General features: G+C 35.7%; 1 protein-coding gene across 10 annotated transcripts in view; it reads right to left on the bottom strand.

Moving 5' to 3' along the window:
* Nucleotides 1-24,537, bottom strand: part of LOC129758043 (tight junction protein ZO-1) — a 145,548-nt gene that overhangs the window by 47,929 nt on the left and 73,082 nt on the right. The window contains exons 1-2 of one of the 10 annotated variants that reach the window (XM_055755475.1): nucleotides 20,644-20,781; nucleotides 18,175-18,676 (exon numbers count right to left, since the gene is read on the bottom strand). The exons of 8 other annotated variants lie outside the window; for them this stretch is intronic. In XM_055755475.1, the coding sequence (XP_055611450.1) occupies nucleotides 18,175-18,312 (138 nt within the window). In that variant the 5' untranslated portion in view covers nucleotides 18,313-18,676; nucleotides 20,644-20,781. Of the gene's footprint in view, nucleotides 1-18,174; nucleotides 18,677-20,643; nucleotides 20,782-24,537 lie in introns of those variants that run through there. One more of the 10 variants, XM_055755473.1, reaches the window with a different exon arrangement.

Genomic DNA, 24,537 nt, shown 5'->3' with positions numbered 1-24,537 from the left:
TAACGTATATATAAATATATGTCAATAATGATCAGTAAGCAAGAAGAACCAACCTTCACCTTAATTGATACAAAGACAACTCGAGAAGGCAATAAAATACTCATATAATGTGTCGAATGATTCAACTGGACTCGTGCAACATTCTCCAACCCGTTTGCTATTGAAAGTAATATTGATCATAAATAATCCCTTCACATGGTACCTCGTCGTTTAATCATGTGCAGAATATCCTCATTCTCTCGAGATCTTTACCTGTATATAGTAATTAGATTCTTCTCGATTAACGGCCATTATATGAGTCCCCATACAAGCAAACTACCTGGCAAGATCATCAAACATATACAAGAATGGTGTCTTGCTCGAACATGAATCGTAAAAGTGCATACAGGAGATGAGATGATCACATGTTTTCAGTTGCATATATTGGCATGGAATGAATTTACCAACAGAACGGAGCAAATTAAGAAAAAAAAAACAAAACATTTTCAATACATACAAAACCTGCAGCCACACAGCGGCCAATTGGTCGAATGAAATGCCCGTAAACCGAACCGGTTTCTGATTTTCCGCACGTCCCCTTGCAGCAGGTCACTAAAGTTGTGCTGCCCAAAGACAGTGGTTGAGTCGCTGATGGAAAAGCACTTACTTATCGATTCATATACATATAAAAAACATTCCTACACACTGAAACAAGGTTTTGAGTATAAGAAACCTCGAAGCGACCCAACCCTCTCGAGGTGTCTATTTCCAGTGTGCCAAATGACCAACATGTCGACGGCACCGATTCGACCGAGGCCCCGGACTTAATGTTCCAATGATCTATGGTGAGCTCGCCAAGTCACCATAGCCGCATATTTGAAACTGTAATATTCCAATCATGCGACCGGGAGGTGTCCACAAATGCTCCATCACATCTCCCCCCAGTTTTCTACCTTGTTAATGAACATGGCACAACTTTGCTCCTGATGGAGCTCTCTAACAACAACTCCATGTGTTATTGTAGCCTGTACGTACCTACTAGGTAGTAGATGGCTTTCAGCTATTCCAGCTATTGCCAAGAACGACAAAGACGACGACAACGACGTCAACTTTCAATGGGCCATTGCGAATCGGACAGGCATTCGACAAAACTAGGCAAGCAGGCAGGCGGGCGAAGCAAATCTCTATCAATTGAATGCAATTTATCAGATGGCCATTATGCTCGAGGACAATGTGGTGTGGTTCGGTTGTTGGAATGGAATGGCACTCCGGAGGCTTTGTGGGAATAGGGTACCTATGTCTCATTTCGAAGGCATGCGGTGCTTAACTATTACCGGGAAATATTTTCGTACGATACGTGATTTGTATGCCTATGATTCCACCATCATCCGGGAGCTTTCTAAGACTTGCAACGTCGCGACGTTTTGCTGGCTTTACAAATCCATTTTTACAGTCTTTCTTTACAGTATATATGAGTATTCCGAATAGTGTTAACAAAACTGTCAAAGCATATAATTTTTTTTTATTGAAAGGTCTTTTTTCATTAAAGATTTGCCTTGTTGTAAAGGTTGGCGACAGGATAATCAATAAGTTGATAATTTCGTATCTGATTGGGCACTTTTCAGCGCATTTTTGGCACAGACATTTGCTACATAGGCATTGGATTTTTTAAACCTTTTATATGGGTGTAGTAGTGTAAACAGAACGTCTATTAAATTTGGTGACAATCTGTCAAATGGTTTTTGAGGTAGGCTCCAATACAATAGCTCATTGACAAAATTTTTTGGGCAGGGTCGAGAAAAATGCAGGAAAATCTCAGTGGGAGATCCAAAAACAGCTGGAAATCAACTACCCGACCAAAGTTCACATGGTAAATCGTTTAAGGAGTCCTAAAGGATCTAATAGTGGCCTAAAATTTTAAGTGAAGATGGTTGATTCCATGAAGTTAAGGAATGGGAGAGGTTTTATCAAGCGCAATCTGAAAATTTCAATAGGAGATGTTATAAAATATATCATTTTTCCTGACTGGTTCGTCTAGCTAACTAATAATCAGGCCTATCTCTACAAGGTAGGAAAGTTTTCCGCCGGTAAAATAAACAAAATACGGTGGTCAAATCGTGCGCAAAATATTTGGATCGCTAGTGGGAAAATATTTTGAAAAACTTCGTAATGGACAGCAGAACGAACTCTTTAGCGAGCACCTGGTAGGTTTCCACCAAAAACCTTTCCATTAACAAGTCTCGCTTGTATTTTCCGGAGATATACAAGGAAAATGGTGACACGATAAATGGATAAATATACAAAGAAAACTATCTCAAAATGCGCTTCTATAGGTTACACAAACTTTATACTCTGTTTTGGTTGGGTCTGGAATCGTGCCATTACGCGAAAACTGTGATGGAGTGATAAAAATTCAAAAATGTTGTTTTTATGTCGAAGAGGAACAATCGGCTAAATCAAGGATGAGCAACCTTTTGAAGCAGCGGCCGCTTTCAATTAAAACCTAAGTAATAAACATAAACTTATCTTGTTTTTAATTTGAAGTGAATGGATATGATCAAAACTAAATTTCGATCATTTTTCAATATTTTTCATGTTTAAATTAATATGAAATGTATCGCGAATATTCTTTTTTTACAAAAAAGGAACACCATTTGTTTCCTTTTCTTCTTCTTCTTCTTCTTCTAACACCAACATGGCCAATACTTGTATGCATCCTGGAAAATGAAAAACTTGCTTTCTTCATTTTTCTTTTCAACATAGTATCTGATACATAGAACATGCATTGCAGATACTACTACGGCCAGGCCAACCATGAGATGTAAAACGCAAAAGATACAGGAACAAGGGGGGAATAAAGCGTGGAGTTCCCTGCCAAACGCTTCATAAGTTTATGTTGGATATGATTATGTTCAGTTTGTAAAGTTGAAATCATAATGAAAAACGAAAATGGATTGATCTCACCCGAAACTTCCGGAAGCTGACGTTAATGCCACAGGTACCTCACCAAAAATTTCAGCAGTCAACAGGATTTGTATGTTTTTCTTGCAGACATTTTGTTTATCACAGTCGATATGGCTGATAAACCTTCCGGATTTTCTCAGTTTTTAATTTTCTATAACTTTCACAGATCCTTTGATCCTTAAAACTGTGATTTTAATTTTTTCCTCCTAAATTCCATAAAGATTTTGAAAATTTTCGGGAGCGGCTCGGAACACCATTTGTTTCCTTTTACTTATTAAAAGCGAAATATTTTGAAAGTCTTTCTATGACTCGTAAAAAGTTTCAGACTTGAGATAGAGCTCAGTTGGCAAGTCAGATGCTTTCTGAGCCGATGTCCGTGAGTTCGAGCCCAAGAGTACACATCGATCACAGTTGTACCGGATGAGTTTTTCAATGACTGTCCGCCATCTGCATCGTTGATATAAGTCGCGAATGACATAAAGATGTTAAAACGACTATAATCGAAACAAAAAAAAAGTAAAAAGTTTCGACCGTTCTCTGAGAAAAGCCCCTTTTTTGTTCGAACCGATGCGATGGTATTTTTCGTCATCGCTTCCAATTCAAAGTTTCATGAAGCTTAACCATAGTGATTTTTTTCTGTGACCTTTTTCGAAAAGTATTCTCACAATTTATTTCAATTTTGTCGTGTAGCCTCAATTTTTTTTAAAGAAGTGTTTTTTTTTTTAATTTGAATCTCCGTATGAAATCATTGCATTAAGACGCTAAGCAAGGTTTCAAAATCATGAAAAAAACCATAATTTCACAGATTTTTAACCACATTTGTCAATGTTACAATTTACATTTTTGACTTTGGTAATGTGGATCACTAAATTTGAAGTAAAACGGCTCAACTTAATCAATGTTAGGCATGATTTGCCAATAAAATATCTGAAAATAGCATCATGATCAGAATCTCAGAACTAATTTTCGACAAATATTCAATCAGCTTTTTTGTCTGCTCTAGTTTTCGAGATAATTTTTAAAATAGGTCCGACCCGAATGACCTCCATAGCTTAAAAGGTCTTTGATAAATATAATTAATATTTAATAATAGGCAAAAATAAGCTATTCGATTTGTGTACTTTTTTGACAAAACTGTAAAAAACAAATACTTGATGATCAACTTTCCCAGAGACTGCGAGTAATTTTGAATTCAAAGAAAAAAATTATGGAAGTTTTCTTTTTGTTATTTTTGTCCAAACATGCAAAAAACGGGAATTTTGGCGAAAGTTTCAAAAAAAATTGAACTAAATTGAATCTTTGATAATTTTAAGCCGTATATATAAAAATTGTAAAATTAATTAAAGCTTTGCTGATACAAGAATATCTTGTTAATGTCTGAGTCCTTGATTGAATGAAAAGTAGTAAATTGATTAAAAATTAGCTTTTGATTTTTATGAAAGATAGATTTTACTCAAAACTGATCAATTTAAAAATTCTCACACGCCATATCACCGAAACTAGAACTGATTGACGAAATCTTTAAAATGTTTTGTATTCAAGACGCTAAAATCTTACTAAATCAGCTATTGACATATGCTCCAAAAACGCTGTTTCTCGTGTAATGGTGGGTGATTTTACATTTTTTCAAAAATCGACAAATAAACTAAACATTGATATCTAAAATAAAAACGTTCATTTTTAAAGAGAAATGTGGGTGGAAGGGTGCTCCTTTTCCTCTAATGTGATCTTATTAAACTAAATTTGAGGTATTTTTAAAAATTTCAAAATTAGAGATGAAATTTAAACTTTTTTAACCCATTTTCTATTTTAACTCGATATTCTTTGACACAACTTCAATATGTGAGTCTATAATTTTCCATGCGAGGAAATGTTGATAAAAAAATAATTTTCTAGTTTTTTTTTACCAGGAAGTTAAAAAAATGCTTATGTGCTCATTGAGGAATCTCTCATTATAAATGTCATTTTATAAATGAAAAAAGTACATAGAAAATTTAAAGAAACTTTTCAGCTATCTTTTTTTTGAGCCTCTTCATATAAGTGCATTTTTCTATTTTTGAAACTATACATTCGAAAACACATATTTGAGATTTTTTTTTTATATAATTGCTATCAACTTAAAATTAATTTTAAAACTCTGATATTTTTTTATTATTTTGATATATTTTCCAGAATTGTGATTCGAAAATATCGTGTTTTAATCAATTCTGAAATTCTTTCTCATTGTAAATTGTGGCCCAAAAATTTTATTTCTAAATCAAAACTAAATTCTAATTTTCAATATAAAAATATATGAATTTTAAAACTTTTTTCAATCTGATACGAATGAAATGAAATTTCAATCATTTGTTTGGAATAGTGACAAATTTGCAACAAAGAGGGTGTGATTAAAATGAAAATAGTTTTTAATTCCTTGAAGCGCACTAATTTCCCTATATTTTGAAACGATTTTTGAGAAATAATTTAAAAATAATGAAATGAAGGATAAATTTCTGATAGCATAAGGCAAGAAAAATCACATTGGTGCAAACAATTTAAGAGCTTATTTTTTCTGGTTTGGGAGTATTCAAAAATTTGAGTATTTAAAAAAAAACTATAACCTGTTACATAGCCATTGAAAATAAAGGTTTTCATTAAATGATTTTTTTTATTCGATGACTGTCAGTTATTTTGACTTCTGAGAAAAAGTTACATAAGTTTTCTTTTTCATTTTTTTTTTGAAACAGTTTAATCCAAAATGGTCTTGATTTTAATCCAAAATGAATTTTAGATATTTTTGATAACAAAGCCGTTTTCAGTCTTCGAACATTTAAAATGCCTTTCTGTGACGTCAGAAATAGTTCGATCATTTTCGATTGAATTTTATAAAAATTTTCGAGAAACATTTTTTTTTAAATTAAGCTTGTCAGATTGTCTAATTTTATCAGGACTTGCCCGGATATTTTGTTCAAAACTTAAAAATGGTCCGGCCCGGCCCGGATTTTTTTGAAAAATGTTCGGATTTTTCCCGGATTTTTTTCATTATATTTGCAAAAACGAAAAAAAAAATCCAAACTAGTAAATATAATTTTTTATTTTTGTGACCAAAGATGGGAATTGTTGAACAAATTTTGTCAAAAATACATGAACGATTTTATGGAAGCCTAAAATACAATTTAACATCGGCAGATGTGTTTTAATAAAGTAATATTGTTTCAATTGTTTGGCTTCTGGACAATAATTCATTTGTTTCATGAATATTGCCCGGTTTTTAATTGAAAAGATAATTTTGAAATCAATTGTTCGGATTTTATCAGGTTTTTAGTTAAAATAGTTTTTTAGTTGATAAATCATCTGGAATTTATCAAAAAATTGATCAATTTTAAAATTATACGAGCCATTGCACCAAATTTAGATGTGATAGACAAAATCTGACGAAATATTCGAATTCATAACCCCAAAATCTTTCGAAACAATTATTAAAACATATGTACCAATTCTCCTATTTAATTTTTGGCATTACGATGAATTATGAAACTCAAAGTAGAATTGTTAGACAAACATGAAACTATTGTATTGTAAAAAGATCAAAACAAGAGCGTTTTGGGTAGAAGGAATCGAACAGTTTTCCAAAAATGTGAGCTGGAACTTTTGAGTTGTGGATATTTTTACTACTTGTGTGGTTCTTAAATTTAAATGCATCTTCTTAATTGAAATCTTTTTGTTAAAATTAGGACTTTAAATCACAAGTGTATAAAAAAATAGAATTGTAATTCATTTAAAGGTTATCACAAGAGAAAAAGAACCCTTGCGTTTTTTTTAATCTAAGAATCCGTACCTACTAATGGCAACTGTTTGACAATAAGTTGTCAGAAGCTACATCTAAGAAATGCTAAAAAAAAATAAGAATAATGGAAATGGAGATATTTTTAAAAATTATCCTTTTGATCGCGTCCGAAATCCTTGATTCGTGTTTTTTTCGATCTGAAATAGCTATTGATAATTAGCTTACTACTAAGCTTACTACCATTCTGGTTTTTCTTTTTGACCAACAAATTTGTCTATGTTAGGTAGAAAAGAAGAGATATAAAACATGTCTTAAGGCGGAGTTCGAGAAAACAATAAAAAATCCCCAAATAGGTATATAAAATGTTTGCAAAATGTTTGTTTTGAAATCATTTGTATAGTTAGAATCAAAAAGACCATTCACAAATATTTTGAACAGAAGTAGGCCTAGGTAAACCTGTATAGGGGAGATGGGGGCATAATGGCCACCTTAAGGAAAACGCTTATTTAACCATAGAGATCAGCTGTAATATGTGAATTACATCATTGTTTCGTGTTCAGACACTCAAATAGTCTATTGCCTAATTGGATGAAACTTGAAAAAGTAGATAAAAACGTTTAAAAATGCATTTTAAAAAATTTTGCCGAAAGCTGAAAACCAGTCACTGTAGAGGCATAATGAGAAACCCCCCGAGGCAGTATGAGCACCATTAATGAAGGCATAATGAGCGTTTTCTGCCGGGGAATCTAGCAGCGAATTCGATTCGATGAAGTCAATTGAGTAATAGAGCTACAGCTCAACTTGTATCGTCTGACGATTTGGCCTATTGGTTAGATGTCGGAGAGATAATCAGTAGGCTCGAGTTCGATTCCTGGTGGAGGTGATTTTTTTTTTCTTCATTTATCATTTATGATCATGATTGCACTAAACGGTGAGGCGTAGATTCATCAAACAAAGCAAAAACAAAATAATCTAGGTCTGTTTGTAGAATTCAAAGAATTAACACATGTTCATACATTATGTTTCTGGTGTTTTGTTTGACGGATGATGCTTTGATGCTATTAGCCGTATAATGTAACAATAAAAAAAATCAATCATGAATGGTATGTGCAAAAAAAAATCCCCTCGGACAGGAATCGAACTCGAGTCTACTGATTACCTCTCCGACATCTAACCAATAGGCCAAATCGTCAGACGATACAAGTTAAGCTGTAGCTCTATTATTCAGTTGACTTCATCGAGTTGAATTGGCTGCTAGATTCTCCGGCAGAAAATGCTCAATATGCCTTCATTGAAAGTGCTCTGTTCGCCTCTAGTGAACAAATTAAAGTAAAAACGCGTTTTACAATTGATTAAAGTGAAAAATCAAAAATTTTATGATGCTGAAAATTTAGAAACAATGTGTAGATCATGTTGCAGTGCATACATTTCAGATCAAGATGATTTAAAGGTCATAAAAGCTTATTTGGTGGTGCTCAAAAATTATAATATTTTCGTCACTTGAGAACCTCGCTGGTTATTATTTAATATTTCTGTAAATATGAAAAGGATATTTCTTTTTTGGTGAAAAATTAATACTATAGGCAGTACGAAACAAGTCCTCATGAAAATTTGTTTAAGAAAATACGTACTTATGTAGAAAAATGGATTTCTCATTATGCCTCGGGTGCTCGTTATGCCCTCATCTCCCCTACACATCTCAGGTGGCGATGGAAATCTTGTACTAAGTGTTAGTAAAAGTTTTTTTTTTTTGTTGTAAACATTGTAACCATGACAATTCGTGACGTCAGTTGCCAACGAAAACTAGAGAAAAAAAATTATTGCCAACTGCTGTTTACGATTCTCGCCTAGGATACATCAAGGTGTATATATATAGGAGGTGTTACCATATATAAATCGGGCTAGTGATATAGCTCAGTTGGCAAGTCTGTTGTCTCCTGAGCCGATGTCCGCGAGTTCGAGTCCAAGAGCAAACATCGAACACAGTTGTACCGGATAAGTTTTTCAATAACGATCCGCCAATTGCACCGTTGATAAAGTCGCGAATGCCATAAAGATGGTAAAACGACTATAATCGAAACAAAAAAAAAAAAAAAAAAAAAAAACCATATATAAAATTCCCGATTCAGCCATTTTGGCTATTTAGGCTATGCAACTGCGGAACTCATGAAGTTTGTTTACCAACAAACCACAGAAAAGCTGAGCAAATAATCTTATATTTGAAAACAAACCCATTGAGAGCCCCGCTCACTCCTCGCCTACTCATCCTGGCAAATGACGTAGGCTTTGTTTACCTTTTCTTTTTTTGAATAACGAGTTCTGGAATAGTGTGCGTGTTTGTTCGTCACCTCTACTTGTACCGCATTGGGCCTAGAAGACTTCCTTGGGAAACTTACGGGAAAAACAGCAAAGTTGTGAGATCGTACAATTCGGAAACAGTTTCAAAAATCAAGCAAACAATTATAATAAAGTTGTGAAGTTTAGATTCGTTGGTGAAAACACGATTTCTTCAGAGTTATTTTCACTAAAAAAAGAAAATAGGAAGTTTTAAAAATATGATTTGAACGCGGCTGATGGGCTCCGATGGTAAATTCCAATTTCTAGTGATTTTTCCTCATATTTCCATTGATTATTTTTTGAATCATGTTTGGATGTTGCTCGGACAATCCGGTTATTACCTGGTTGAAGATTTTTTTAAATCAAATGCCCGGTTTTGCCAGGGTTATTCAAAAAAGAAAGTAAAATGCCTTAATAAAACTATTCGTGAATAAAAAAATAAAATGCGATGAGTTAGCATGTGTCGAATACTTTTGTCCATCAGTGTACGGACGGGAAAAATTCTGGGATGCAACGCAAGATTATATACGCTTAGTGTTAAGTATTAAACTATCTATTCAACGAATCATGAAGTTCCACTTAGATCTTATATATGTGTGATGTGATCCTTTTTCAACTTAGAACCAAATATATACTAGGACTGACTGACTGAAAATGACTAGTAGATTTTGTCTAAATTTTGCTCTTATCGTATAAGTATTCAATTCTTTCATACATTTTTCGTTGTGAAATATTCTACTGAGCCTCAACTGGTAAGTTGAGAATCTACTCTCTGTGTTTGAATAATGATTCCGAGTCAGTGTGGAATTTTAATATCGAACCTTCCGATTCTTAATTCTTATTCTAAAATGATTCTAAATCCTGCATCATTTTTTAAAGTACATAATATCTTACTCCAAGTACCTACTTGTAAATTAAAAACGGTCTGACTGCAAAGAACAACCGAAACCAAAACCTTGCCCCAACCCTTCCGATTTATTGTTATGCTTCTGTTGAACCGGACGGTTTTGTTTAGAAATGAAGAAACAAACAGCGAGCGACGAAAAACCGGAAATGCTATAATAGAAGCAACAAAACATTAACTGCGGAGTACACTTGTAGGTAGCGCATTCCGTTTGTTCCGTATCGTCGTCTCACCATCATCCGCCGCGGCTGAGAAGTTAATTTGACTGGAGAAACAGACATCTGCACTCGAAAGTGAAAACAAACTCCGCCGATGCCAACCCAAACTGGACGGCCACTGCACTGCATTGGTGGCAGCAACTCAATCTGTTTGTTGATTCGAACCAATTGGTGCTAGGAGCGCGCGCGGTGTGTAGCTTGAATGAATTTATTATGTGCATTCCACAGCTACTTGAACCTTTCATTCTACATGTGAACATAAGAAGACGAATGAGTTATTATATTCTGCAGAATCTGCCACAGATATGCATCGGTCACGAGTAATTAAAAGCCATTCAATTACAGCAAATTGAATTACGGATGGGCACAATTTGAGACCAAACCAAACCAAATGGCAAAGCAGGTCTCCTTCAGTTCAGCTTCTGTTTGTGAAGTTAGTTGAATGGCGTTCCCTGCCTCGCTGTCATCGAGAGTATACAATTGAGCTATTGTACGGGATTCCACAATCCTCACCACTTCATATCCGGTTAGCTTGAGTTGGAACTTTTGTTTTTGGAGTTCAATCTGGACATCGACTATGAAACACCACAAAAACAGCCGAATATTTGTGGTGTTTAATGCGTTTTAAGTTTCCAAAATTTAAAAAAAAGAAACCGATTCCTATAAATGGATAAACAGTGAATACGTTTTTAAATTAAAGCTCCAAGTTATGCAATCCATTTAATGGCAAACTATTTCAATCAGTATAGTTACTGAGCTGATTGCTTACCAAGCTCAAGAGCATTACTACATCAACATTCAATCGGTATCGATAAATAAGCAGATTTCTCCACGAGCTAATTATGGTTTCTACAATCCGGACTAGATTGCGCGATAGATTAAGCCTACGTTAGTACCTACGTAGCCGCACCTCATAAAACCGAGGTGTTTGCAGCTTATCTTGCCATACCATGCTGCCATGTATTCAATATTATTTATTATGGTTTATTATAGACATTTTACCACTCCATGTTTTCAATAGCTTTGCTTTCTATCGGTCAACATGAAAAGGTACCTACGTTCGAACAGAATCGAAAAATAAAATATCATTCATCAGGTGCCTATGCATCTAGTATAAGGTTGCCAGAATTTTTTCCACTCCCATCCGGGCCTAGCAATTCCGGGCATTTTTTCAAAAAAACCTGGCAAAATCCGGGCATGGACTGCAATTTTTCCAAAAACTTTTTGAATACTTAAATATTGAAAGGTTTATAAAAGTAAATCAGCGAAATTATTTGAAACAACCGTTGAAAATTTCCATATCGTAATCGATTTTGCTGAAACATACTCAAAAACTTTCATTTTTTTTTTGGTTTCTTTGTGAAAATTGTGAAAAAATCCGGGCAATATCCGGACTTTTTTCACGGTATCCGGGCAACCGGGCCGGACCGGACTTTCTCGAAATTTTGCATCAAATATCCGGGCAAACCCGGATAAAACCGGGCAATCTGGCAAGCTTAATCTAGTACCTATAGTATTGAATCAACATCACACATTCATTGCTGAATGTATTTGAAGGTACTCGTTTAAGAAAATTGCATTTACTCTAAGAAGCCCACTCGGGTAGAAAATAAATAATGGAGTAGTAATGATCAGCTGTGTTTGAGGTGCTTAGAAATGAGACATCAACACGAGATTTAAAATTCGCTTCGAACTGACGGTGAAAGCATTAATGACAGACAGGTAGTTATCAATCGGCTGAGCGCACGATTCACATATAGCCTCATCAAAATGTATTCGTGGTCAATAATATTTCTTAAATTCATTGTATTGCATCATTGCAATCAATAACATAATTTTATCTGAGGGAAAAAGTGTAGAATAGAATGACATCTAAATAAAAATTTTATTTCATTTATTTGAAAGTAGGTACATATTTAAAATATTTACTCATGGAGAAACAGGAGTATACATTTTATTTATTGTTTCGGTTATAGTCGTTTTGCCATCTGCATGGCATTCGTGACTTGCAAGTCTGTTAGTTTTAAAACGTAACACGAGTCGTATTGAATTTTTTTGAGGGAATCGTATATTCCTAATTGCGTTCTGATGTTGGTTCTTTTTTTCTTGTACTCCGTTTTCAACTTTTATCACATCATTGTTTACAAAAAGAATGCGATGGTACTAGTGAGTGCGTTTTTATCTGTCAAATCAGGGGTGAAATTATGAATCAGTATTACGAATCTCGTTCGAGTCCGAAATTTTATCGTATTAGATTTCGAGTAAATCGGGTAGTAGATCATCTCGAAACGTTCCATTCGAATCGAGATCGGTAATGCCAAAGTTGGGCGAATCGAACGAAACTCGATTGTTTCGAGTTCCATAATCCCGCCCCAGATTCTCGCAAAAGTCTTAAAATTCGTGCAATGGACAATCATTTCAATTGAACAATTGAAACAATCAAACAATTGAAAAATAGTAGCAATATCCGAAAACAAGTATTTCGTAAACTACCTCATGCAACCGAAAAAGTTCATTTCACTTTAGTTTAAGGAGTAAATTAGAAAAAAAAATGCAATACTTTGTTTTGTGAATAAGTTCTGCATACGTGGATCCTCAGTGAAGCTACCTACTAGTGTGTTGTTTACATGTGCAAATTTTTTTGACGTTGTGTCAAGTGATTTTTTAGATATCGTCCAATAAAAGGGTCATTGACTAAATATTTTGGGGAGGATCGCAAAAAAATCTGGAAAGTCCTAGTGAGAAACCCTGAAACAGCTGGAAATCAACTATTCGACCCAAGTTCATATGGTGAATCGTTCATGGAGTCTTAGAGGATCTATCGGTGCGCAAATTCATTCCAAATTTCACTATTCCTGAAGTGAAGATAAATGATTCCATGAAGGTAAAGCATGTTACAGTTTTGTCAAGCGCAAACCAAAAATTTTGATAACAAAAGTGACAAAAAAATATTTTCTATACTGGCTCATCTAGCCCAAGGTCATTACATTACTAGGTTCTCTGACTTCTACAGTAAGTAGGCGTGGAGAGCGCGGTGAAGAGGGGTGATGCTCGTTATCTTTGTTTACAAATTAGCAGTGTGCTGAAAAGAGAAGGCAAGCTTAGGTCTCAACAGTTCTATGGATTAAAAGTAAACAAACGCAACGAAGCAATCAACATGGCTGATGCTGAAATTTGAGAGATCGTATCACCTTCTATGTACCCCCCTTGATCTAGCCGACTCATAAAAAGGCCTGACTTTATTTCTGCAAGCTCATCGTTCAAATAAACAAAATGCGGTGGTCAAATCGTGCGCAAAAAATTGGAACCTCTAGCGGGGAGAGATTTTGAAAAATTTCGTAACGGACAGCCAAACGAAGTCTTTAGCGGGCACGAGGCAGGTTTCCAGCCAAAAAATTTTCGTTAACAAGTCTCCTTTGGATGTTCCGGAGAGAAATAAGAAGAAAAAAAATTAAAATTTGATGTCTAGCACTTGAGGTGGCCGACGATCTGTGAATGCTGCAACTATTGACACAACGAATAGCTAAACATACAAAAAAGGCTGCCTTCAACTTCGACATTTTTCCCTGAATAACACTTCCATCGGTCGTACAAAGTTGACACTCTGTTTTGGTTGGATCTGGAAAGGTGCAATAACTCGAAAACAAACAGAGATGGAGTAACTAAAAGTCAAACATGTTGTTTTTGTGCCGAAGGAGGAAAATATGATAAATTTGCCATAACTGCGATAAAATTTAAAAATTAGAGTAGTTTTGAAAGTCAGGAAACAGAAAAAAAAATTAAAAATAACCTTGATTAAGAAAAATGGTAGTTCATTATAAGCTTTATAGATGGCGGACGTGGCGCTCAAAAATAAAAGATGATGAACTTCTTCTTTGGACGCTATTTCAAAAACCACTTGATAGAACGTCTTAAAATATTTTTCACATTACAGGATGTTCTCCTACATTAAATACTTGATTGCGCTCAGCAAATATAAGTCTTATAAATAAATTTTTATTAACTATAGGGCTCTGAACAGTTCATTATTGAGCTGAACACCTAATTTAGTGTAATAATGTAATATAAATGTAATGATGAATTGGTACAAATAAAGACATATTTAAAAAAAAAACTTGATAGAACGTCACAAAAATCTGAATATGTGAACATTACACTAGTAGGTAGCTTCACTGAAAATTTCATCAATTTCCATTCATGCATTCAAAAGTTATTCACAAAACAAAGTGTTGCATTTTTTTCGAATACACTCCCTAGAGGAGACGAAATAAGTTAGGTTTCCTTTAGGAAAATCCAACTGAAAGCGAGCGAGTTGGAAGAGTTTATTTCAAATTTGATGATTTCAAATAGTCGACTAAAACTCCGGGCAATATCCGGGCAAATTCAACTCAACATAGTTTTAAAAAAATGTAGATTTTTTTTATCATCAGAACTGATCAGAAGTTTTTAAATCGTATTTAAGGCTTTCAAAAATCTTTCCTGGTTATTTTTATAAAACTTGCTCGAAAAATTTCGTTTTGAACACATAAATAAAAAAAATTACAACACATTTTTGATTGTTTATTTGGCAAATAAAGCGAATAAATTCGGGCAAAATCCGGGCTTTTTTCATCGAAATCCGGGCAACCGAGCAGGACCGGACTTTTGTCAAAATGTTGTATTGAATATCCGAGCAAACCCGGATAAAACCGGATAATCTGGAAACCTTATTGTAGATCAGCTATCACAAATGTACGAATATACCCAAAAACTGGGTAGGGAAGAAGGCCACAATGTGTTAAATTTCCGGAATAAAAGTACTCAAAACCTAGTGCAAGTTTCATTTTGGTGTTGATGAATAATCGGAAAAAATCTAGATTGACAAAAATTTCGCTACTTTTGCTACTTTTGACAATTGGTTAGCAATTTTGTGTTTCGTTCTCTAAGAATCCAATACATAATGCAAAAATATGTCAAACAGACATTTTTTTTACATTACAGTTGATAGTTTAACAATCAACTTTTAAAACAAATTTTACTCTCACTGAAACAACTTTGAGACTTGATTGATTGAAAAGATAGTTTTTACAATTCTTTTTTGACACATTTCTGTGGACATTTAAAAAAAAAATCTATTCATATTTGACAAATGATTCGAAATGTGAAAAGAATGTTTTTAGATTTGTTTTGGATTCGATTTCATTAATCAGCAAATTTTTGTTGTTCAGTTCAAAATCGATGCACAAAACCTATAAATCAAGTTTTTTTTATCGATAAATTCAATAAAATCAAGAATACAAATGGTGATAAAACTTCCATCTTCCACAATTTGATTTTGCTCTTGTAATTATTCGGATATTTGATTTTTTTTTCAAAATTTCCATAAAATACTTAAACTTTTTTGAATTTTTTTTTTCAAAAATCGTCCTTAATGCCTGATTATGTGGATACGTATGTTTAAAAGGTTAAAGATCATCTAACTTTTCCACAACTATTTCGAAGATATATTGCTCAAATTCGACCTTCATCTTATTCAAATAGCTTGGCACCTTTTTTGACATGTTTTATCCCAGATTTCAGAGGAACGCAATCTCTTTGGTGATAAACGCCCTAGAAGCGACTAACCATCTGATGTTTTTTCAGTTACATCATCCGATGATATCATCTGGTTGAAAATAATTGACTAGAAACCTGAGGGCCATTAATATGGAAGAAATAGAAAGTATTGAAACAATCGCTTAAGTTTTTTTTATTAAAAACTCAATAGAATATTCGACCGAATATTCGTTTGGCCGAATAGTTGAAAAGGTCAATATTCGGTATTCGGCCGTTCGCCGACCACTATTCGGTACATCTCTAGTTACAATGATCGATTTGGTAGATAGCGTCTATTAGCGTCTATTAGCGCCTATTAGCGTCTTGAACTCGAATTTTTTGTCAAATTTGGACTATCACATTTAGTTTTGGTGATATGGAGTTTAAAAATGTGTCAGTTTTAAGTGAAATCTATCATTAGACACTGGTACAGAACATCAATCTAGCGGAACTAAATTAATTGCGCCCAGGATGAAAAGATAGACTTTTGATGTCTTCGACAACATTGCATAGTTTTTAAATTTGAAACGGAAAACCGGTTAAATCATCTAATTATTTCTTATTCTCAAATTCTGCAAGTTAATTGCTTCAAAGAAACTAAGAAACTAATAAAGTGTCTAAAAAAGTGATATTAGTGAACAAAATACTAGTTTTTCAATCTTAAAATTGCTTCGAGTTCCAACGAGTTCCACGCTAGATTTATATGGTAATGATTCCTTTTCACATCAAAAATAAAATCCACATTGGCTGATGGTGCGAAAATTTGTGTAATTCGATAAACTTTTCTTTGAAAATCGTTAATATATTACACTAAATGCTTTCTACAGCGCTTCAGCAATTTAAAACACATCATAATGTACTAAAGGATTGTAGAACTTAACATTTTTCAACTTTTACCCCACCGTACTCTACTTTTGGGTTTTTGTTCTCATAAGTTGCCAACAGGTGAGATGTGTTTTCTCTTATAAATGACTTTATAATAAGAAGGTTCAATCAGTTGCAAGCTGGCCAGGTATATACACGGATGCCGGAATACCTGTAAAGTAAACTAGCCCTCCTGATTGACTTGTTCTTCAAAAATATACCTTCATCAACACAATTCATTCACTCCATAACAGTTCATACGAAGCCATGGAGTCCGGGTATAGTTGACGCGTTGCATTGGAGATTTGTCGAACTTAATAATTTAAAATAATGCATGTGAACACATACTTAGGCCAGAATATTTTTAGTACGTATCCGGGCCGGCCAAATCCGAGAATTTTGATATAAAAACCTGGTAAAATCCGGGCATTTAATTTCAAAATCGCCTATCCGCAAATCCGGACAATACCCAGGTAAGATTTGTCAAAACACAAAACTCACCCAACAAAAATAAAAAAAAAATTGATTTTTTTTCATCAAAACTTATCGACAGATTTTAAATTGTACTTTAGGCTACCAAAATAACTTTCATGATTATTTTTATAAAACTTGCTAAAAACAAATCTCGTTTTGGAAGCATAAATAAATAATTTTTACAACACAATCTATTTTTTTCGTTTGATTTGCCAAATAAAGTGAATAAATCCGGGTTTTTTCAATGAAATTCGGGTAAGCGAACCGTGTCGGACTGTTTCCCAATTTTGTTTCGAGTATCTGGGCAACCTTACGTTAATAAATTTGTTAACACCTGCAAAACGATTAGATTTATGCTTTAACAAAATATCTAAAATTCAGTTTGGTTTAAAACTTATTCATAAACTCGTTGAATAAGGAATAGTTAACAAATAGAAAACTTCTAACTTTTTTCACAGAACTCAAAATTACTTGAAGTTTTGAGTTGATGGTTGATTTAAACTTTTATTTTAAAACGTTTTTGTTTTAAAGTTGTGTCAAAAAGTGCAGAACTTTCTCAAAAAATGTAACCTATTTTCAAAAGCTATTTTAATAACAAAAGCTAGTTGAAAAATTGCTTATTTGGATTTAGGGCACCCAAATTAGTCAAAATTACGTTTTAAATTCATTGCACTTCGGAAAAATGTAAATTTTCAGAACTACAATCTAAAGAGTGGCGTGATGCGGGCGTCACACCAAGAAAAAAACACTTTTAATATTCAAATAAATAAGGCGCCTCTTAAACTTTTACTTTTTTGACTCGATTTAATGAAAAAACATTCTGCACACTTTGTGGAATGTGTCAGTTATAAAAATCCCTTTAATTAATTTTAAAATATTGCCTTTGTTTCACTGAAATAACTCGACTAGCTGAAATCGTCATTTAAAATCCTCTTCCATACTTCTACATACATTTTGAAAGACTCAATTTAAATATCCCTTCCTGGGAGGCTGCGAAACCAAACGCACCCTTTCTATTAGGAGGTGCCGTAAATTATGTATATTACTACTCCCTTTCATTCGATTCACCGTTGTAACGTAACTGGGTACCGTACCTGGGACTCGTTGTTGTTGATGATGTTGTTGTTGTTATTGATGTTGTTGTTGTTGTTGTTGCTGCTGCTGTTGTTGTTGTTGTGAAAGTGGTTGTTGGGCAGTTGTTGCGTTCCATTGGTAGCGCCGAGCAGGTCCATTATGCCCGCTGCTGTACCTGCTGCGTGTATTTACGGCAGCACCTGTGTTTGTGTCGAAACCGTCACCAGTATCGATCTTCCTGGTTGATATCCATCTAACAGCAAGTGTCCACCACCACGCTGCTGTTGCTACTGCACGCGATTAGTCGCCGCCGCGGCGAATGAGAAATGAATTCAAGTTTTGAGTTTCGGGGTTTCGTCACCATTGGAAGCTCACCATTAAATTTTGTTTTATTCAGATTTTCTTCTCGATAATGTTACGAGGGGTTCCGATCGAAACACCCGTTGAAGTCACATGAATTTGATATTCGAAGAACGGCACACCGAATGAGACGAGCACTGACTGAGGACGAGGAGATGTTATCTGTGGAATTTTTTTTTGAATCCAACTGTGACGACGACGATACAGAGGAGACGAGAGCTTTCTTCCGTCTTTGCCTCTTCTTTTTTCGTGTGTCACACACCGACGAACAGGGTGCTCTAAAGGTTAAATCTTTGCTGATATGTGCCTGTACCATAAGGGTAGCAGATCATACATACACGTCCATTTCGTACGGAATAAGCAACACCCGAAAGGAGAAAAATGCTGATATTATGCTTTGCTATGCTGGTACCATGGCCAGGTCAGAGCATTGAGCCAGTGTGTGTAGTACAAAACCAGCTATTTTCTTGCTTTCTTTCTCCTACTGCAGCACTTTAGAGACACAATACACACGTTGGTTCGCTGCTCGAGTCGAGAGGTGGCCGGAGACGGATTTAAATTCCAGCATATTTTTCTCTTTTCGGTGGTCGTCGTCGTAGAACGATGACCAAGGCAAAAGTGTTGCCTAAACCTTGAATCGGTTTAATTTATTCTTTAACACAACATTCTTATTTGTGCATATACTTTTCTTTCTTCCACAGCCAGCACACACCGGGGCGAGCTTTCGTTAGGGTGGGTCATCAACGCACAGTTCTACACTTTATGTTCAATACGACACGAATTTCATGTACTATTTCTAGGACTAAACAAACTTCAAAAACTGCTCCTTAGCTGTTGCTCATAACTATATTTGATTGAAATACAGACGTGAAATAAATGTTTTGGTTAAATGTCAGCAGTTTTTGTTGTATCCTCATTGAGATCGAACGCTGAGCATGCCATGAAATGTTTGTTTGTTTGTTGTTGAATTATAGAGACATTAATGCCATGGAATGTGATTCGTAAATTCTACCTCGTGTAAGAGTGCATGGATCAAGAGATTTTCCTACCAATCTGCTGAGAAATGGATTCTTGGTGTTGTTAAAGCAAGTTAGATCTCATGTTATCTCATTGAAAGTTTTGTTACGTACCATGTAAAACAAGAAACAGGATTTTCAACCAATTCAACTTATGTTTTGATATTTGCTGATTGAAAAAATGCATTAAATGTATTTATTCTGTATGGTTTGTTTCAGTTTTATATTGCGTGTATTTCTTCTACATCGAAGCACAGGAAAAATGATGATCTAAGAATATTTTCTGTTAATTTTATTTTATTCACATAGAAAGGATTCCAGTATTTGTCCATAGATGAAGTAAAATTGTACCATTGAAGATTCCTGAATTCATAAGGGCTCCCAAAAGAAATAATCATTTCTGGAAGCTTCTGACAGAAATTCAATCCTATTGTCGAATTCACACTACTAAAAGCAGTTCTGTTTCTTCGCTAATCCATGAGATGTTGACATATTGACCCACCCTAACGGGTCTACTAACATTCACAACCACAAACACTTGAGCTATTCTATACCTTTGCGAAAAGCTAACAAGCGATTAAAAAAAAAATCCCTGCGTTCTGCGAAATCGAACACGGAATTTAAAATTATTACACCGATATATACAAACATCACACTGTCCACCTTCTCCACCTTCTGGCACTCTGACTGACTTGGGTGTTCACATCATACTCTCTGCAAGGTAGGATCCCTGTTGCACTTCAACCGCCACCACACCGCCACGCAGATTAAGCGTCTTCAACTTCAACTTCTCGAAAAGAAGGGTTTGGTTTTAGACGAATGTCGCTCCATTGGAATGTTAAAGCGTACAGCAACACAAGCGCTCGCAACTCTCGAACGAAACTGGTGGAAAACTGGTTACGGCTGCGCGCATGAAGGCAAAATTCCACACCTACGACTCACGTTGCAGACTTTGCGGTCTGTGTTCTTCCAACCAACTCACAAGTGGCACTTCTAAATTCCTCAATAAATTTATCCCACATATGCACTTGTTCTAACAGCAAACTAATGCAGCATCCCAAATATTCATCATAATTAGATGAGTAATTATCCAATCCACTGATTTGAATTCACCTTTCCCAGGTATCCTTCCACAAATCACACTTAATATCGGTTGAGAGCAGAAAGAAGAAGAAGAAAAAACTCCTTCCACACTGAATCAACAGGCTGCCGAGAGCACAACTTTAAAAACACGCGCACACGACTCAACGGTACGAAATAAAATGGACGCCCAGTCAGCCCAAAATCAAGCTAGGAGTGCTTGCTTCCTGAAGCAAGGGAATGAAAGTTTAAGCTAAAGACGACGGAGAGACACCATACAAAACTCTACGACGACGACGACGACGACGACGTTGAGCGACGGCGACGGCGATAAACGATGACGTTGAGCATATTCTCTTCGACTATACGCAACGCAACAGCCCAAAACCCAACAAATGCCTAACAACTAAATAGCAGCAACGAAGGAACCTCAGCCGGAGAGCAGGTTTCTTCTGATTTTATTGCAACAAAACAACACCACAATCCACAGCACAACTCCCAAAGTGAGCATGAGTGAAAAAAGGCGAGCCGCAGAAACTCCAGCCAGAAAACTCAGCGGCAGTTTATGCTGGAGTGGTTCAGTTTCGAAGTTTCATTTACAGAACTTAGAAAAGAGAAACTTGGATTCTTACAACTTACATCATAAAATTCAAGCAAGGCTGGAGGGATGGTTGTTTGCTTTTATAAATTTTAACTCACAATCAATTTAAAGTTTATCTTGTTGTTATGAAAGTGTTTAAAACCAAACATAGTTTTTCATAACTATGGTATGTTTGTCTCACCCACAAATGTCTGATAGATCAACTGTCTGCACTTTTAAAGTAGGTACGATAAGTCTTACAAGCTTAAGTTGTGGATGCCTACCAATGACACATTCGACACACTTGCGTCCTGAGAGGGGAAATTTTTAAATAACTCCTACAAAAAAACTTTCTGGTCATCTTGAAGAGAATGACATAGGGCTAGGTGGGGTAACTGTGAACAAAATTACTCAGTTTTTCCTACTATCAGCTCAAACAAGTAGCTCTTTAATGTTGAATTTCAGGAAAGTAACCAAAAATAAATGACTGGTTCCCTTCTTCATTTGAAGAATTTTTTTTATTTTTTAAGTTGCAGCTTGTGGGCGTAAAACGCTTGTTCATAATTACCCCCTTGTCTATGGGGGATGTGTCTCTCGACTTGTTATTGTTATTGTGATTGATCTGTTTTGTTAAATGGACCTTTAAAAAGTACTTACTTTTAAGCGTTTTTCACTGTTTTAAATAATCCCGTGAAATTCTTCATTGCGATACGTCGGTGCTTAATCCGGTTATTGTCGAGTATCTGTTTTAAGTGCGTAGCAAATAACTGAAATCGCGTCAAAATTACGGGTTTTTGAAACTGTTCCTTCTTGTTGTTTGTTTACAAAACCACATCTATTCAATTTTTCCCGATCGAAGCGACATCTAGTTGCAAAAAAGAGAAGCTTTCGGCTAAATTTCAACTGAGAATACCCTGCTGCAAAACTGCCGGGCGCAATGAATAAGACCTGCTCGACTTGTGACGAAGCGATTAACGGTGTTGAGCAAATAGTTTGCAGAGGTGTCTGCGGCAAGCTATTCTATTTCGGATGTACGGGTATAACAAAAAATTTGGCACGACAAATAGATACATTTTCTAAGAATGTTTTCTGGTTTTGTAACGATTGTGCCGAATTATTCTCTAACAATAGTTTTCGTTCTATGGCCTTGAACAAACCGCCTGAAATTAATGCCCTGGATCAGCTTACAAACGCAATTACCGAAATGCGCTCAGACATACAACAGCTTGCTCCAAAACCTATTCCTGCCCCCGTATGGAACAAGGCGACTGCTGCTGCAAATGAAATCAAAAACTACGAATCTGTTTCGCCGCTTTCCTATTGCATATCGGGACGCACCTCTCAAGCCAATTCGGAAGCTCTTTTCCCTGGCCACCAACGGCTGATTGTTCCTGCGTCAAGCCGTCCCGTTTTTCGGTCAGGTGGTCCAGGGGGAGGCTTCCAATTGCCATGTCAAGGCAAGTATTTGTCCCATTTGAGCACTTCTTCCGGTCATGCATCTTTACCTTCTAGCCCCGCTTCATGCGCATCCGATGTTACTAGTTTTTCGGCTTATTACGACAATCGAATTCTCGAGAACGTCAACTAATCGCTTCAACCTGCCACTAGCAACATCTCGGACAGCGAAACTTTTTCGCCATATTCTCAATGGTCACCGGGACGCACCACTCAAGCCAAATCGGAAGCTCTCTACTCTGGCCACCAACGATCGACTGTTCCTGCACCAAGTCGTCCCGTTTATCGATCAGGTGGTCCACAGGGAGGCTTCCAATTGCCATGTCACGGCAAGTATTTGTGTCATTTAGGCATTCCTCCCGGTGATGTATATATGCCTCCCAGCCCCGCTCCGTGTACATCGGATATTATTTTTTCTGTCGACGAGGATATCAGCTTAACGCTTCAGCCTGCCACTGGTTCACCGGGACGAAACGGATTGAGCACAATGAAGACCCCAGAGCCCTTCGTCACAGTCACGCAGTTTCCAGCCAGCGTCAGCAGTCGTCCCGGCCCTGTGTTCGAAGGAGGCAACGGGGTTCTCCAGCCTGTACGTTCAAGCAAGTACCCATTTTAATTTCCCAATGCGTTCAGGGATTGCCCATCGCCTTCCAGCATGCGCCCCATTCATCATCGTAATACTGCGGGGACAACACATCGTACTACTGATCCGCATGGTTTGCGCGTATACTATCAAAATGTTCGTGGGCTGAAATCAAAAGTCTCCGAGTGTTTTATCTCAACATCAGAGGTCGGTTACGATATTTACACCTTTACCGAAACCTGGCTTGACTCTTCTGTACCTTCAAGTCAACTTTTCTGTTCAGACTACACTGTTTTTCGTTGTGACAGAAATATTTCCAACAGTAGGCGTAGTCGTGGTGGAGGAGTCCTTGTGGCTATTTCGAGCAAATAAATTGTACCGAATAAGTTTTCCAAAAACTATCCGCCAACTGCAATGTTGAAAAAAGTCGCGAATGCCACAAAGATGGTAAAACGACTATAATCGAAACGAAAAAAAGTTATTCATAGCTGGGAGGCATCTTTTCATATAATTGCAGATCCACAATTCTAAAAAAAATAGGAAATCAATGTTTTAGGCTTATTTTCAAGATTTGGATGTTTATCGTGATTTTTAAGGTAAAAAGTAAATTATAATCATGAACCAATGCTGAGAAAACACGTGTTCATAATTACCCCATCTTAAAAAGTATGGGGTAAATATGAACACTTCTTTGTGCGTGGGTGGACATTTTTTTCAGCATAAAATTATATTCATATGACACCACATGGAGCATCAATTATCAAACGTAAAACTCTCAAAAACAACATTTTATCTCCATTCACATGGCCGAGGGAGTCAATTGATAAGACAGGTCTGAAAACGATTTTCGTTTCTCAGTGACACAAATTTTGTTAATAACTGTAACTACAAAATTTATACAGTTAGGATTGCAAGTTATAACTATAACTTATCAATAGATTGACAGACTATCACATTTGATCAGTTTTGAGACCTTACTATGACCCTAACGGCGCTTACGGCTTTTGTTCGGAATTACCTCTTGTTTATAATTACCCCACTTAGCCCTAATAGACTGAGTCGATTTGGGGTCATTTTTTAATTTCCCAAACCCTTGTCTATGGGGTAATTATGAACACTGTTACAATTCTTGGTATTTGATGACTTTTAGTATTGGCTTTATTCCTTGTTTAAAACCACATCTAAACACTGCATTTTAGTGAAATTTATTGAATATTGAAATTTACTGTTAAGAAATTATGGGTTATTTTCAGTTTTACAAGAGTAGAAAGCATTTTTTCATATAATCACAGATTCACAATTATAGGAA

The sequence above is a fragment of the Uranotaenia lowii genome, chromosome 3, assembly GCF_029784155.1.
Source record: "Uranotaenia lowii strain MFRU-FL chromosome 3, ASM2978415v1, whole genome shotgun sequence".
Lineage (NCBI taxonomy): Eukaryota > Metazoa > Arthropoda > Insecta > Diptera > Culicidae > Uranotaenia > Uranotaenia lowii.
The sequence above is the reverse complement of the archived record's forward strand: the minus strand, read 5'-3'. Positions and strand labels throughout refer to the sequence as shown.